General features: G+C 38.2%; 1 protein-coding gene across 1 annotated transcript in view; it reads left to right on the forward strand.

The window, feature by feature from the left end:
• Positions 1-17659, forward strand: part of tnmd (tenomodulin) — an 81132-nt gene that overhangs the window by 43798 nt on the left and 19675 nt on the right. The window contains exon 3 of the mRNA XM_072436127.1: positions 14503-14643. Coding sequence (XP_072292228.1) covers positions 14503-14643 — 141 coding nt within the window. The remainder of the gene's footprint in view (positions 1-14502; positions 14644-17659) is intronic.

Below are 17659 nucleotides of genomic sequence, written 5' to 3' on the forward strand. Positions count from 1 at the left end.
CTGTTAAAATCCAATAGATGAATCACAATTGGCACACAAGGATGGTACTTTGTTGCCATGAGCTGTTTATGCAAACGCGAGGCGCTGTTGGAGGATAATTCCATTAGGCTTTTGCTGCTTGACACATTGAGGCATATTCTTCAGAGCAGGTGACCTTAGCATTTCATTTCTCTGCCCTTTGGCTCAGGCAGCGGTAAAATGTTTTGAAAATCAAAGTGATGCTCAAAATAATTGCAGGGGTGAATACCCAAAAGGCCTGTGCTCAACAACAATTTCCTTTTTATGTTAAATAAATTGAACCGAGTAATTTTATTAGGAAATGTTAACAACATTAACGTAAATGTAACTTTTGTTCTAGATAATGTACACACTTTTGACATCGTTACACCAGAAAAATGGGTCCACCACTTGTCTCCATTCAGATGTTATGACTTTGCTGTGAATGCTCCACAGTAAAGCATGAATATATCTAGCTTTTATTCAATTAGTGGTGTTTCAACTGTAAGAAAAAAACTCTGAGGCAGTATATCAAAGGATAATAATTTTCTTTTTCTTTTTGGACTAATATTGCACCAAATAATGACTTAGAAGAGGACATGAACAGTAAAGTATTCATAATTGAAATGTTAAATTCTCAAAATGATTCAAATACATTGGCTGTTCCTGATGCCACCCTTAGATTACATCAGTGAAAAATGTCCTGACACTCCCCTGCATGGATCTGACCTGTAACGTGTGGCTTAACCTGCTTGTCTTCATGGAAATAGATACGTTTAATGCTGTGGAACATTGCAAGGAAAGCAATAGCAACAACAAAACCAGGTGACAGACCCTGTACCAGAAAACGTACATGTGCAAAATTAGTTGTCGATTACAGTTTATTGATATTCTGAGCTTGAAAAAGAAACAAAACAAATTCTTAATCCCATGTGTTCGTTGAATTAGATACTTACTGAGCTGTAAGCAGTAGTAGCAGCAGCACAAATGACATGGAACTTGTAGTAGTAAGAATAAACCTGCATAAGAGTAGGATACTTGCTTACTCTTACCCAACAGCTTTGTTGAATAATCTGCTTTTAATAATAGAATGAACCCCTTTACCATTGAATATTTTACAGTTTAATTAGACTTAGATCTTAAGGCAATGATTACAAACTCTCCGAACCTTGTTGTTTGCACTATTGACATCGTGGACATAAAGAGAAGGCTAAATTTAATCTCATTTACCTCCACATTTAAGAAAACCACAGAAAAAAGCCTTTTGCTAATTACACTGCTGAATGTTTCTGGGCCTTAAACTGTTTATATTTAGAGCAGGGCTGTGTGAAAGAGCGTCCTTTCATCATGCGCTGACTGGGCACTCACACAGCCCCCAGACAAGAGGCAGGCCGCCCAGATCTGGCTCTACTACTGCAGTTTGTTTGGTTGTTTGTTTGTTTACTGTAACCAAGACATATTATGCCTTCGTTCTTGCAGAGGGTATAGCTCATCAGACTGCATATTCTTTCCTTAAAATGTTTGTATTAAAAACATCTATGCAATCCTGATGTTTTTATTTCACTATTGTCTTTGTAAATCGAGATATGATCAATGATGACTAACCAATCAGATGCGGTGTTTCTTCAAAGTCTGCTTCAGCTCACGTTAGCAACAGGTCTGATTGACAGTGTGGGCAGGAAGGGGCGTCTACATTCTATAACCTCGCCCCTCCTCGTTCCGAAACATGCATGATTTTCAAATATGGAATAGGTGGCACTTACGTTCTAAAATGTGATGATGTCATAACTTCAGATGGGGGAAAAGCCACTTTTCTCTATTGACTGCACTGAAAATTAAAACATTTGGAATCTTGGGATTCCTCTTCGTGACAAGGCCTAAGAACTAATTATATTACAAAAGAAATCTACATTTTAAAGATATTAATTTTAGCTGCCCACCATCTGTACTAAACATATGTCTGTAATGTTGTGATTTGAACACAACCTATTGACTTTGTCCATTGTTGTCCACAGTCTATGGTTACGCCCCTGCAAATGTAAACCACGCCTCTAATGATTGACACGCCTCCACTAACCGTTCATTCACCCAACCACAAGTGGCGCTGGAATACAATTGTCTGAACCTCCAGCCACTTCCTGTCTCCGCTTCCTGTCTCCGCTTCCTGTCTCCGCTTCCTGTCTCCGCTTCCTGTCTCCGCTTCCTGTCTCCGCTTCCTGTCTCCGCTTCCTGTCTCCACTTTCTGTCTCCACTTCCTGTCTCCACTTCCTGTCTCCACTTCCTGCAATATGTTTTTCATTAGTACTAAAATGGCTCCCAGCACTGCTGAATCCTGGATCACTGTTTAAGACAAAAGTTCCAGAGCACAGGGCGTGTATGGGCATTGGGGAAAACTTTTCTAAGCAATATGTGTTGATTGCCGGAGAATAAAGATTACTCAAATATGCATGAATTACTCTTAATACAACTTTTAGTGTGTAAATGACAAAACTCTTAAAAGTCAATTTTGCTTTAAATGTTTTGTACAGTAATTCACAAAACTCAAACCTCATTTGTTAGTGTCCAGTCTCATGTCTATTTTAGTTACAACAAATACTGTACATATTAAAACATTATTTAATTGTGTGAGAAACTACTTTAAAAACACGTTTCAATTGGTTATGTGGTATTTCATGCAGCAGCAATCTTCAGCACCTCCGAGAATGTATGTTCGTATAAAATCTAACACTTGCCACTGGCATGGATTCAACTGGATGCTCGGTTGCCAATAGTAACCCGCGCTGGTAGGTTTCAGTAACATAAATATTTCAACTGGAATTGGTTACGTTTCGAGTCAAAGAAATTCAGTCTCAGTGGTCATTATGTCCATGGAAGTGTTATCATGTTATTGTCTTTTATTCAAAACAAAGCTTGCTTATTGTATTGTAGAAAAAAATCTGTTGTATCATCTGGACTCTTTTAGAAAAAACTGTTGTGTAGTGTTTTGAAACCCCGGAGCAATAGAGGTCCAGGGCATTCTGATGCTAATCAGGTGCTCAGTGAGGAGGGAGCGAAAGTCAGGTTACAATTATGTAGATAGCCCTTTACAAAACAAAGAAGAGCAGTCTCAACTAAAAGCTCCTTTTATCAGGAGGTCCCGCCCGGTAGTTTAGGGTTTAAACAGAGTAGGATTTAAAACTGAGTTCCCAGACTCCATTCGCAGATTGAGAATGACTCTTGGATGAGAGTCGAAACGTTTAGTTTTTCAATAAACAGAGTCCAGATGACTACAACTGCATTTTTTCTACAATGGAACAATGCTGGACAAATGAGGGTTTACACTTCACTATCTTTCAATAATCTTCAGCTTCATTTGTATACAACTGAATGAATCTAAACCACAAGTTGAATAAGAACAAGACATGCTTCCATACTCATTGGCTAATGTAATTAGTACCCTCGAGTCAAATAGATGAGTACAGTAAACTTGTCAGCCCTTATGATACACTTATCTTGTTGAACTGTGCCAGATACCAAGGTGATTGGATTACCCTATATCAAGAATCAGATCTCTCCATGTGTCTGTGGTTCTGCTTTTGCACAAATAAACCTTACCATCAACAGCAAACCTGCTTTACTCATTTAGTCATTTTCTTTCACATTGTTTTTAGACATGATGCCTTATCACTTTAAAAACACTGTAAAAAGGGTTCCAACATCTTTTTACCATACCAAGTTAATTCAAGATTTAACGATAGATTTTCTGTGAGAGAATGGCCTGTTTTATCTATTGCGGGATATTTGTCCGAACATTACATCTTCATTATGTTCAAATCTACATGTGGTCAGGGTTGTTCCTGACTTTGCATCATGTTGCACCAGACTCCTGCCACTTCAGCTCCAGTGAGATTGATAACTCAGGGCTCATTTTGGCCTGTGTGTAGTTTCTTGTAGTGGGTATCGGACATTTTGTTTATTGAATTTTCCAAACTGGCGCCCGTCCACAAACAGCAGCCCATATTGAGCAGGCGTCACCAGAATCACCAGACCACATGTGTTTTGGCAGATGCACAAGATTCCCACCTCATTTATCCAAATTCTCCGGCTTTTGAGAGTAGACAGTCTCACTAATCAGTGTCCACACATGTAATCTCCAGTCCCAAGGCACCAATCACATCAGGAACAGTTTCCCTCTTTGCTCTCCCAATGTTTATGTAAAATCTGTTAATATCACCTAGCAAGACGGAACCACAGATATTGGAACAATTAGCGCCTGACAGTGAATACAAAAACATGTGTTTACACGTGCGCAGGCCATCTGCACTTCTGTTTGGAGGTGGCAAATCAACAGCCAATTCAGTATGGTGTCTTTTCGCGTCTCCCAAGGCCTGCAGTACAGCCCACACTGTGGTTCATGTCCCTCCATACTCCAATATGCTCATACAAATATGAATGTAGTAAACTGCTTTGGCAAACTGACTATAATTCATTTTGTACATTTGTCAGCGACAGTAATTGTCAAATGGAAAGTATGTTATTTGCCATAGCAATATATTGCTCTTAATTACTAATATAAACAATAATTAAACTTCCATTTCTATCCCTCTGTTTGGCACCAGTGAAAATACTTTACATAGTAGTTGCAATATTCTCACATCACAATAGCAGGTTTTTGTACTTGTGTTATTTTAAAGGCACAGTGTGTAACTTTCTGGTGGTGGAAAGTAACCTGCAATTCTATGGAAATATAAAGTTAAAACCATACTTTCTCCAACATTTGAGAAAGTATCGTTGAACATTCTCCATTCAGATAGAGATGCTTTATGCCATACTGTGGAATATTATAGCTAAAGAAACTACATTTCAGGAGGCTCCTCCAGGCCTTATAATGGGGCCACATGTTGTGGTGAAGCAAGCCCATTCGCAGTAAGAAGTAAAATGTGCTATTGTGTCTTTCATTTAAGAAAAGTATTTCTTTTAACGTTAAAAGTAACACATTGTTTCCTGATATACCATCTTTCATTCTATATTCTTATCTTTTTCTTTTCATATTTCATATAGTATAAGTGGAGATTTGTGCCTGTAGGGTGGTCTTCACTATTTCAAAAGTCCAAAATGTCCTATTGACGCTCAGAGTACAGAGGCATTCCTACTCGTAGCCCTGAGGAGAGACGTGGAAAGACTAACAGAATCAGAGTGAGAGGAGGTGTCCTGTGCATCAGTGGAAAAACTGGAAGTTCACCACCGGCTGCGTTTCCATTCCCAGCTGTTTTTGCTTTAACCTTCCTCATGAAAAAAATCTAATGGATCTTCCATACTGGGAGACAATATTCATTCCAGACATGCTTTTCAAAGTTTTGGGATTACAAGGTTCTACTCTGCACACTCTGCACAGTCATCGTTCAAAATCCTGTACCTATGATAGAACTTCATACGTTATGTGCAATAGAACAGAATCAAATGTTTGGGATTCGACAGTTCCAGTTCCTGCCAATATTCTGACCCCCCAGTAAAGCAAAACTGAACTTTTCAGAGCCTTTTATTGTGGCCAGCCTTAGGCACACCTGTGCAATATTCACACTGTCTCATCAGCATCTTTGTATGCCACACATGTGATGTGTTTACATGATATTATATTAATATTATTATTAATAATTGATTTTGGGAACAATATTTGAGAGATATGGGTTTTTTATATTTATAGAAAAGGTTTCATATCTTGCGCTCATACAAAATGGGAGCAAACACAGTGTTACATTTTTGTTCAGTGTATATTTGAACTACAAATTGATCTAATGTGATACATTTCCTCATCTGTTCCCTGGCTCCTATGACCCCCAAGTTTTTTATGAGAATACTGGTCATTGTATAAAATTTGAACATTTTGGCCACAAGTTGTAATCGTCCATAGGAGATTAAAGCATGTTTTTGGAATTGGAGTTTTCACATTATTTTTGATACACAGCCGAGTTACAGTTCCCCTTCTTTAACAGAATCTTTATTTTCTATACCAGTTCCACTTGTTTACATTCTCAGTTAAACTCTTAATGCATCATCTTCACACCTCGGAAATCAGATTAGTGCGAGGGACTAAAAAGTAAAAGTAAACTCAGAAAAGTATTTTCCTTTGATCAACATTTCTATATTCTTTGAGTTGAGGATTGCGGCTGGGGTCAGTTAGTGCACCTCGTATATAAAGCGTTCCATAGTTTGTTTTGAAGAAATAATAAAGTGAAGGGAGATGGCATGTGCACTCGAGACTCAAATGCTTTCTTCATTTTTCTTCCCTGGGCCAAATCCCTCCTCAATCTCAGCTCAATATGAAACAGAAGGAGTGTCTCTCTGTTTCCTGTCCTTTACTTTGATTAATCCATCATCGCTGTGTGCTTCTTGTGATTGGAAATGATAGCCCCCTAGAGGCAGAACCGCATTTCAGCATGTTGTGTTTTTCCTAAGGCCAATTCTTTGTGCTTTATGATTTGATTTGTGGTTTGGACTTAATAATATAATAACAATATTTACTGTAAACTGTGTGTTTTATTCAAACTGCCGTGCAATATCTATAAGCTTGTGAATTTAGCAAAATACAAACTCTTATAAAATAGAAGATCTTGGCAGAGGTCTTTGCTTTTCTGTGTAGTGGCTTTTAATAAAGATTTTTCTCCATATTTTCTAAATTTGAATGGTTCTATGTGCATTCATTGAGCCAATAAATATTGAGCCAATAAACAATATTTATCAATGTGAATATTTAGATTTTAAAATCCAAAGCAAAGCCCACAAATCTATGCAAGTTTAAGTAAAGATTCACTTTTCATTTTAATAAAAGTAATAGCAATGTATTTATCTGAAACACACAATCAATTGTTGCATGATTGTATTAAATATGGTAAAATTTTTAGACTGTTCCATTTTGACAAATGATGCAAAAAAGACAATCTGGGATTTTTTCCTTCTTCCCTATATCATTAAAAATCGGTTAATATTGGCCTATACCAATACTGGAAACTATATAAAGACTATCCCAAACCTAAATTCATACCTCAGCATCCTGACCCAATAGGCCAAAAGCCATATTATTCTAATCACTGAAATGTTGTCCAAGGTTAAAAGTGAACCTGTGACTGCTTTTAGTCTGTGGAAACCTTTAAAGAACCAAAGCCAAAAGGACGCGGTGTTCGCTTGTCAGTTACTGCTGCCCACCTCGATCGATCACAGCTCTGCCAATGGCTCCCAGAAGACCTCAGTGCTTGGCCCCTCCCCCCCTCCCCCACCACTCCTGCCCCTGCCGCGCCCGTCCTGACTGACAGCCATCACGTTCTGCCTGACTGGAGCCCCAATCTCCTCGCCCTCAAGGACATGGGAGGGGACATAGTGTCATCTGCTCATCTGGTACGCGTTCCCACAACTACCACTTCATCGACATGCATATGCTCTCTCTCCCTGTGATGCGTACCAAACCAACCAAGCACACTCACCTGCAACAGCATCAGCGTGACCTTTCTTTAACGTCTTCTAGTTCCGCACCACTGACCATTTTCTCCAAACAAGCCTGGGGTCAGCCTGTGCCTGCCGACTCTCATTCTTTCATTTGCGATGCTGCGTTTCAAACCATCGAAGTGGAGGCTGTTAAGAATAACTTCAGACAGAAACCTTGAACAAAGGAAATAAACAAGGCACTGTCTATTTCAAACTGGATTATATTCCGAGCTCTGGAGATGTGAAATATTTTTCTAGAATGGTACGTCACAACTATGCTTTCCCTGTGAAAGCTGTTTTTTCAGAGGGACACCGTGGAACTATAGCTGTCTCTATTTATGTGATCAATGCCCATTTAATGTTACAACAAATTTACTATCAAATTATCCATAGAACTCATTACGCCAGTCAAAGATGATCAAAAATGTACTTCACCAATTCACTTTCGATTAACTGTACTAAGTGTACTCAGAATACACCACTTCACCACTCCATCAATGGTCTTTGGCTGCCACATCCCTCCATCCCCTCTCCTCTGCATACTTCGTGACATATCCACAATTTTCAACAAAGTGGTGCCTGTGGTCGGAGCACTCGTATATACATGTATATATATATATATATAGGCATACGGTGACTATGGATGGGGGGACCTGGGTGTTCATCTATATTTAGTGAATAGTAGTGGAAATAAAAAATGCGAGGGTGGGTTTCAAACCTCCTATGTCCACGTGAGGGGCAAACACCTGAGCTCACGTACTATATCAGTGTGCTAATGAATAAATAACCTGACTTCATCGACCAATTCATTACACAAATTCATTAAACAGTTTTTAAGTCTGATGTTGAAACTTGGCGCTGCTGTTGCTTCACTTCTCCTCGCACACACTCAGTTTAGGCACAACCTGTAAACATCTAAGATTCCCACACAGGTTTATTCAGTGTGGTTTGAGCATAGATCCAGGGGTTTGAGGCTGTGTGGTCCTCAGAGCGCATGTGCAGACCTCTTAAAGAAGCTGCTGTCCGCTCTGGTTCTAAAAGCTCATGTTAGAGAGCGGAGCATGAACGGGCCTCTGAACACGGTTCAGACTGAGCAGCTGTGGCAAAATAAGACTCATGCTTCCCGCAGTAATGCCCAGCGGCCTGTAGAGGCCACTAAAAGACACCGTGTATAGATAGAGAGACAAACACACACGCAAGAAGAACAGTAGCCATTCTCTTCTTGTCACCCAATCTTTAACCTTAATGTATGTAAACCCTATTTTGCCAACATCTGTATGTGTAAGTCAGTTTTCATTTGTCTTGTGTGCTGTTGTACTATCTTTATATCACCGTTAAAAAGAAAATAGACAAAAAGAAAAAATAGTAGACTGTTACATTCCGTCTCAATGGAGACTTGCAGCGGACTCTGCACCAAAACTTTACTACTTGTGTTGCTGTTAGTTGTTTTTGCACTTTACCGCCCCCTCAGAATGTGTAAAGCTGCAGAGACCACAGGGAGTCAGTGCACACCTCTAAGATTACACTGTTGCTTATAGGCACAGAAACCTGGTATGTCTACAGGAAACTCTTTAAAATCCAGGGACATCAGATCTTTCCAAATCATAAAAATGTGATTTCAGAGAGATGCACAGTCAGACGCTGCTGTAATCATCAAGCAAGACCACTTTTCTGCAAACTATGGGGTATTTAAATAAGTTGTTTGAAGATTTTGTAGAAAGATAAAAGGCCAAGCATGGGGTAAAGTGCATGCTCAGAGTTGAAAATGATAACCACAAATCAAAAAGGCTTCTCCAGATGTCCTGCTGTCTGCCCTCTAATGTTCTGTTATGCAAACTAGCCAGCATCGACCTAAAGAAGACATATTATGCCTTTGTCAGCTAAGTCATTATAATCTATGACACCCATGCATTGATCATTATTTTATATTTTGGAAATAAATACATTGTAATATTGATCTGAAACAACTTAATAAAAGAAACTTCCAGTTGAAAGCTGCTGAATGTGTATCACTGATTTATGAGGTCAGTGAAAACAGGAATTATCCGGGAAATGGTGTCTTGAGTCCAGGGTAATAAATATTATTCAAACTTAAATCACTATAAATACAACTTTGAGTGGGATAGATTATTAATTTCTCAGCAAGAAGTGTGAACAATATTTGAGAGAAATTGGTCTTTTGTGTAAATAGAAGAGTTGAAAATGGGAGCAAAAACAGAAGTGTCGCATTTATATTTAGTTCAGTGTATCTAGTATCTTATACAGTTTTTATGGTCATAGATTTCAATGAATAAATACATGTCAACCATCATACAATAACATTAAAATAAATACACTTCCATGGGACAAAGATCTATAAAGCATGTGAAATGTGATTGTGTATAGGGGCTCAGATCTTGCTCGTAGTTTGTGTAAAAACACTGATGCTGATTTAAAATGTTAATGTTAGACGGTAAGACTTACAGATATTGAGTTATTGAACTCCTGAAGTTCTCCAGCTTTTCAGAGGTGTCACTTAAAGGTGCACTGTGTCACATTTCTGTCGGAGGGTCCGCTGCTTGTCTGTTAATGTAAATGCTTTGACAAAAATGTTCCACAGTATGTTATTGAACTCATCTATATTTGATTTATTACAGGGCCAAAAAATACATGTAAAAATATTAATTCTTACTGTTAGCAGGGTCGCTGAAGTTTAATGCTATAATGTGGAACATTCCAGGAAAAGCAATTGACATCTCCAAGGAGACAAACAATTCGTACATTTTCCATAGTGAAATGTAACGTTTTTTTTATACCATCAAAAATGCTCAAGTATCACATATATTTTTGTCAAACCCCAGTATGTAACTCATCTTAAGGCAGATGTCACCATGGCCTTTTCAGGTGGTCTCAGATTCTATAGAAACGTACTTTACTTTTCAGTTCAAAAATGTAGTGGTGTAGAAAGTACAGATAATTGCTCTCAAAGGTGGTGAAGTAAAAGAGAAATATGTTCCACTTCAACTTAATGCCACATTTGTTTCTAATAGTTTCCCCTTTTGAGCTGCATTAGAATTCTTTGCGACTTCAGGGCCCGCCTCTTTCCGCCCGGCGACATAAATTAGAGTCTTCTGCAAGCATTGGCCTTTTATTATATCTGCTCGTTCAGTGTCATATGGGCAGCTAATTAGGTCTCACAGTTCTTCTGCCCACCGACAGTTCTGGAAACTACTCTTCAAAAACGGAACACGATTATGACAAACAAGTGCACTTAAAGTTCTCTGTTACATCATTTCCAACATATATGCTGGGTAATAGGAAAATCACAGAAACGGCAGCGGCAGCTTTGGATATTGAACCAGTTCAAGTCAAACAGTTGTAATACATTATTGTCTATTTCAACCTGGTGCGTCGGGGAGGTCCTCGCGGTTGGAGTTTCATCAAAGTGATAGCCTGCTGAAAATGAAATTTGCTGTTTTAGTATAAATCAATAAGGCTTCAATTTCTGTTCCCCCATTCCACCTTTATGTTAATCTAAAAGAAATGCTCAAATAAAAGTTTAATTTCACCACACTGCCTCTCAGACTGGTTAATCGCATCCGTATTAGCCGTAACAGCTCAATTGGCACTTGGATTTTGAGACTGTTTTTAATCAGGCTTCTCCTCATGATGGGGTTGACTTTTTGGAAATAATGGAAACTATAAGCTACAGTGCCACTTCATCGCTAATCTTCTATTAGGAGTTATTTCCCATTTAATTATTATTACTGAGAATAAGGCTATTTAAGCCGTTTCTAAAAGTTCACGAAGAGATCTTGATACAAGAGAGTTAAAATATTGCAGGAAATCATATTGAAGACATACATTTGCAAGTTCGCAAGTTCAAATCTGGCTCCGACAACTTCCTGCATGTCCTTCCCGCTCTTATCTCTATTTCACGCTATACTTTCCTGTATCATAAAGAAAGATATGCATTAAATAACGTGCATAACATGACAATATTTTTTATAAATCTTTATTTAACCAGGTAAAGAAACTATTGAGATCAAAACTTATTTTTTTAGGATGACCTGGGGAAAAGTGGGAAACTTTCAGCACATAATTATAAAAAGAATTACCCATTTAAACAAGAAATATTTAAGAAACTACATTTAAAAGCAGTGAAATTTTTTGTAGGATTCTCATTCTTGGTTCATCAATATAGCATGAAAACCCTTCAGCGCACCTCCATTCAGACTGGAGTTCCAGGCTGTGGGAGCAGCATAGCAAAAGGCTTGCTTCTCCCAATCCATCCATACACGAGGGACGGACAGGCAATAAATATCACGCGAGTGCTGGGCAGAGTTAAATAAATATATATGTTATAATCTATTAATGAAAAACTAAAGGAAAAGAAAATAAATTGCCAAGGAATATTTTCTAAATACATTTGCACTGATGTATATATAATGGAAAAGTTTGTTTTATGTATCTCGTATGATAAGGCTTATTAATGCAGAAAAGGTCAACCAGGGACGGGAGTATAATCTGATTATATTCAAATGCATTCTGTTCAGTATTATTTCGCTCATATTTCTTATTTTTGATCATTCTTCATGCATACACCACAAAGGCTGGGAACCAAAAGGGTCAGGAAGTATTGGTACCAAAAAAAGAATGTTCTTTCGGTACCAGCCTTTGGTGCCTTGGCTTTAAACACCTGCATCGCTGGGACAACACAAATGAAAGGTCCTCCATGTTTCCCAAAAAAAAACACAGTGTAAGGTAAGATGACGTACCTGTCAAGTATGCTTTGAAACATACATGTGATTTTAAATGCATTGAAAACATGTTTTGCATAATAATGGCCATCAATTTACACAAACAACAAATACAGGCACTGAAAACAGCACCCAGCCCTAACCATGCGTCCCATGACAATTTATTTGCCTCATGGTGTAGGAACTGTATGGAGGTGTATTTCCTGTATATTTTCTTTTTTTTTTGTCGCTCTGAACTTTTCTTAATTTCGACTTTAATTAACTCCCAATCCGAGCATAGATGTTGCACAATCAAGGTTCAACTTGTAGTATTTTACATGATAGTAACCCATGAGCTAGCTGCAAATCAAAATGCTCCTAAAACACAAACAATAAAACATAAGTGTGGATTGCATGAAGGATAAGTTTGTGGTCGCAGCATCAATACGATGTATGTGACGAAGAGAATATACCCTGACAGACTCCCATTCCTGGCTCTTCCATTAATCACACGTCTCATTGGCCGAGCTCCGATTTGCCACTGAGACAGATGAAGATGAACTCAGCAATATATTTCTCATCATAACACAAGCCGCACATAAATATTAATAGCATATTTTCAGCTGGTGGGCATGAATCATTTTTCTGACGTGGAATTTTAAGAGCTATCCATGCGTGTCCAAGAGCAGTACATAAGCAAGTGGTGGTGATAAACAACGCTGCTTAAAGGCAATAGTGAGGAGGAGTAGGCACAGAAGTTCTTCATTCCGCTGGAGTCACAGCACTTGTGTGTTACTGGTTTTCATAAGCACTCATGACCAAACATTACATGCACAAGCAATTTGCTGTCAATGATACGGCAAGATGAATAGTGTGAAGTCCGGTTGTATTGTTGTTGCGTATGAGCGGCAATTCTTTTTAGTGATACAGTGTTTATTATGAAGGCTGATAGCTGGTTTAAACTGTTTTTCTCTGGTTAATTGTCCCTAGAGCGATACATTGAAATAAACATGTATTAAGCAGTAGTATACCCCCTATGAGCAAGCGTTTGTGATCAGAGTGGACAAGAAAACAAATGTCTAATAGAAGGTTCATGTGTGTGTGCAGTGTCCTTTTTTGTTGTAGTTGATTTTACTGGGAATTAATGTTTTTTTTTCGCAATATTTTTACTGTGTTTTACTCTTTGGAAGTGCATCGTCAGTCAAGCTACTGAAATAGTCTAATGCGTTTCAAAGCTTTAATACAGGGATAATTTTATCTTTTCTTCAGGCAGACACATTTGCTATGCTGGAAAGTAAAAGAAAAGTAAAGAAAAGAAGTCGATCTATTAAAACATATCAGTCAAAATCGCAAGTTTTGTCTTAAACTGCCTCTTTTTTTTTGTCTGGCAGAACTTTTTCATTCACACCCAAGGGAAATTTCATTATAACTTTCTGTTCTTGCACCATTTCCCCAGAGAACAATAGGCACTGTTTTGGAAGAAGCACATTATCTTTTATTATTTAATCACACCTCCATATTGTGCAAAGTTTAAACAGGGAAGAACTGCAGTTTCTTTGACCTGGACCAACAGAATGTCTTTGAATGTCAACAGAATGTCAACAGAATGACTGGGTTGCAGTGGTGTAAGAAGTACTCAATTGTTACCATGAAAAATGTACCGGTAAGAATAAAAGTATGACATGAAAAAACGACTTCAGTAAAACTCTGACAATTTACTGCATGTCCTCCCTTCTCTTTCATCCCCATTTCACGCTGTACTTTCCTCTCAATAAAGCCTACGGGCCACAAAATCAAAAAAAGAAAGAAAAGAAAAGTATTTTGGACACATTTTGAGGTCTATTAAAGCATCAAAAGTATTCGTCTTAATAAAGAAAAAAACATTTTTTTTGTTCAACAGAAACTACAGGTAAATCAGTTTCCCAAATGTTCTAGCTGTTTTTATCTGTATATTTTGATTCCATAAAGTTGGGGCGTTAACTAAACTGATGTGAAAGTACAGATTCCTGCTCTCAAATGTTGTAAATTAAAAGTATACCAAAGAGTAATCTTGCTCTGTCTGCTTGTGTCCGTTTCTACTTCCCCCAACTCCAACCAACTCCTCTGTCATAGCATAATATGCTTTGGTATATTATTTTCCCTGACCCTGTAGAAATGACTGTATGACGTTCCGAATTGCAATCTTTTAACTCATGTTGTTGAACTGATTTGCTTGGACCGGGGCCTGATGTTTCGTGTAACCTTTTTTTCCCATTCTTGAGTGCATCAGCTCTGAGTATTGAGTGCTGGACGTACAGTAACAGCGGGCGTGCTCTGTCTCTCTCCGCAGGTGTATGACCAGCAGTACAAAGCCGTGGTGGACGGGGTAGAGACTGACAGCGTGATGGAGATTGACCCAAGCCAGCGCATTGAAATCTTCCGAATGGGCAACGGCAGCGAAGAAGTAGTTGAGGTGCACGACTTCAAACACGTAAGTAAATGTTAAACAAGGTTGCGTAAGCTATTTCAGGCTGGTTTGGAAAATGTATCCTCAGGTAGGATTATGATGTTTGTGTCTTGTCCTTTTGGAAGAGTTTGTTGACAACAGTTACTCAACTTTGCAATCCTTCTGTTTATAATACATTAACTTGATATTGAACTATATTGAATCCATTTGAATAATATATCTTATAATCATTATTCATATTGTTGTAATTAATAAGCATTTAATATTGTAATGCATTAATATACCTTTCATTGTTATTGCATACTGGACACACGCACGCACACACACACACACGCACGCACACACACGCACACACACACACACACACACACACGCACACACACACACACACACGCACACACACACACACACGCACACACACACACACACACACACACACGCACACACACACACACGCACACACACACACACACACGCACACACACACACACACACACACACACACACACACTACACATTCTTGCTCTGTCTGCTTGTGTCCGTTTCTACTTCCCCCAACTCCAACCAACTCCTCTGTCTGGGTCAAGGGTCGCACCTCACGACCATATTAGGAAGTGGAAGGTATGGCCTGGTACGGCTGGTGCCAGAGAAGATCCACCTTGTTATGAATATTCATATTCTTTGTCCTGTGTGTGAGAGGCCTCCAGACGAGGGGCAGACCGGTCTGAGGGAACTTGAGGGACAGGCGTGTTTTAATCTGTTAGTTTTGTAATTGTAGGGAATTAATTATTTTATTTTAACGACCGTATCTTGTCTTGTTATTCTCAGTATATTAGAACCTAACAATTTCCAGTAACAGTGTCAGGGCTGTACTCTTTTTAAACGTCTTTGAATAGTGAAAAAAACTTTAAAAGCTCAATCCTCACTTTCCTAACCATTCCTACAAACCTTATTGTTTAACCGTGATGCGTTTCTGACCGTGTTTTACTAAAAAATCTATATTTGAGTGCGATGCCACATCTAACAACAACTAGCCTGCAAACCAGTCTAAAGAGCAGAGCCTTTTGGAGCTAAGTGTGTCTGATTTTCAAACCACAAAAGGAGGAAGATCTATCAAAGCCAGCTCTTACAAAATATTTAACACATTGGTAATAACCCCATGCATTCATTTATGGCATGTGTAAAGTTTTTAGAAGTGTTTTTTTCAGACGTTAACCTGAAACTAGGGATGACCACCCAAGCATAGCCAATCACAGCGCTGCTTTTGTCACAAAGTCCTGCTTTTACAATGTAGTCTTTGGCGGAAAACACAAAATGTCACACAAAAAAACATTTGTGTTGAATTTTTTTATTGTTACACATTTAAAACCACCATATTATTGCTACACACGCTTTCCAATCAGTTTGCTGCCTCAAAAATCTGAAAACTTGAGCAAGCTTCCTTTTTACAAATTTCTTTTCTTTTTACCAACAAACAGACATTTGAAACTTATTTGATAAGATTTAACGGTTTGGCAATTTAAATACTTAATTTCCACTGCTTTTCTGATCAACTGATTATTGTGGACCTGCACAACAATTCCAATACAAATGAAATAAAACCCACGAAAATAAACAAGTCCAGTTCCGCTGACTGTTTGTCTCTGACTCACTACCTTCACTTTGAACAAATTCAAAACTCTGTGATTTGTAGTGCCCAGTTTCGATCAAAAACTCCCAAGAAAAGACAAACACCATTAATACTTCAATCTCTCTTTGTTTTCTGTGCCTTTTTGCTTCTGCTGTTCCGTCTCCAGCTGCAGAACTTATTACTTTACCTTTCATTCCTAATTCCCGCTTGACTGTGCATTACACGCGCCGCACCTCTGCAAATAAAGCCCACTCACTGCTTGACTAGCTAATGAAGGCTCTCCTGTCACACCATTATTTACTGTGAAATGTTGGGGTCACAAGGCTGATAGTTACAGGATAAAACTCATCCCAGAAAGATGCATTGACTTGTGATCGTTTTTCCCTATAATGGGCATCTTTGAAAATGGCTGTATGATATAAACGTAAAGTATACGCCGCCAGAATGCTTTAACCTCCAAATCAATCTCTCTGTTTTCTTCACTTTTGCATATACACATGCACACATACACGAGTACTATAGGCCTGTTGCTTGTTCTACTTTCTGCTACTGGAGCGTATCCCCCAGAGAAGAAACAAGTGAAAGTGCAGAGTAATTTGCGCCCTCATTCCACGTTAGAATAAGGGGAAAAAGCTTTATAAAATGTCAAATAGGTTTGGACTAAATTGCTGCTGTGGTGGTGAGTTGTTTAGTAGAAAAACAGGAAAAATTGTTGCATGTTTTTCTGCAGAATAAACTAGCGTTAAAACAATCAGCAAGAGCCTCGGGGCTGTGTCAAGAATGGAAAATGAGAGGATTATGCCACCAGGACTGGAGCAGAGGGTAACTCCACTTAACCATTGTCACAGCCCAAAATCGGACTCATTTTGAAAAGCAAAGACAAGAAAAAATATCTGGGTACAAAACATTTGAGACTTTGTCATGTGAAAATTGTACAACAATAAATGTATCTAAAACATATCTGGATATATTTCACCTATATTAATCCATACTGTGAATAAAGTTCTCATAATTTATCCAACTATTATGATCTTAGATAGGACACATACTATATTATCCATTATTTGTATTGTTATTAGCCTTCAAACATGTTCTTGAGCACCTTTACTTTGGCATCTCATGTTTATAATAATATAGAATTACATATGAGCTCACTAAAGAAAGTAAAAAAACAAACATTAAGAAACTAAATTGGAGAATTTCAATTAATATTATGGTTTTGATTTAATTTGTCTTAACAGCAATTACATTGTATTTATCATTTAAATTGTCCCACAGTAAATAATGGGTCATGAAAAAGATTTATGTTGGGACATAAACAAACCAAAGTTTAAGATATCTCTTTATTGTAGACAACATTTTTGATCAGCATGAGGCTGTTATCATAAAAAAAAGACATTTTCCCTTGAC

The sequence above is a fragment of the Eucyclogobius newberryi genome, unplaced genomic scaffold (genome assembly GCF_026437365.1).
Source record: "Eucyclogobius newberryi isolate DKJ021-1_F unplaced genomic scaffold, fEucNew1.0.hap1 SCAF_11, whole genome shotgun sequence".
NCBI classification, from domain to species: domain Eukaryota; kingdom Metazoa; phylum Chordata; class Actinopteri; order Gobiiformes; family Gobiidae; genus Eucyclogobius; species Eucyclogobius newberryi.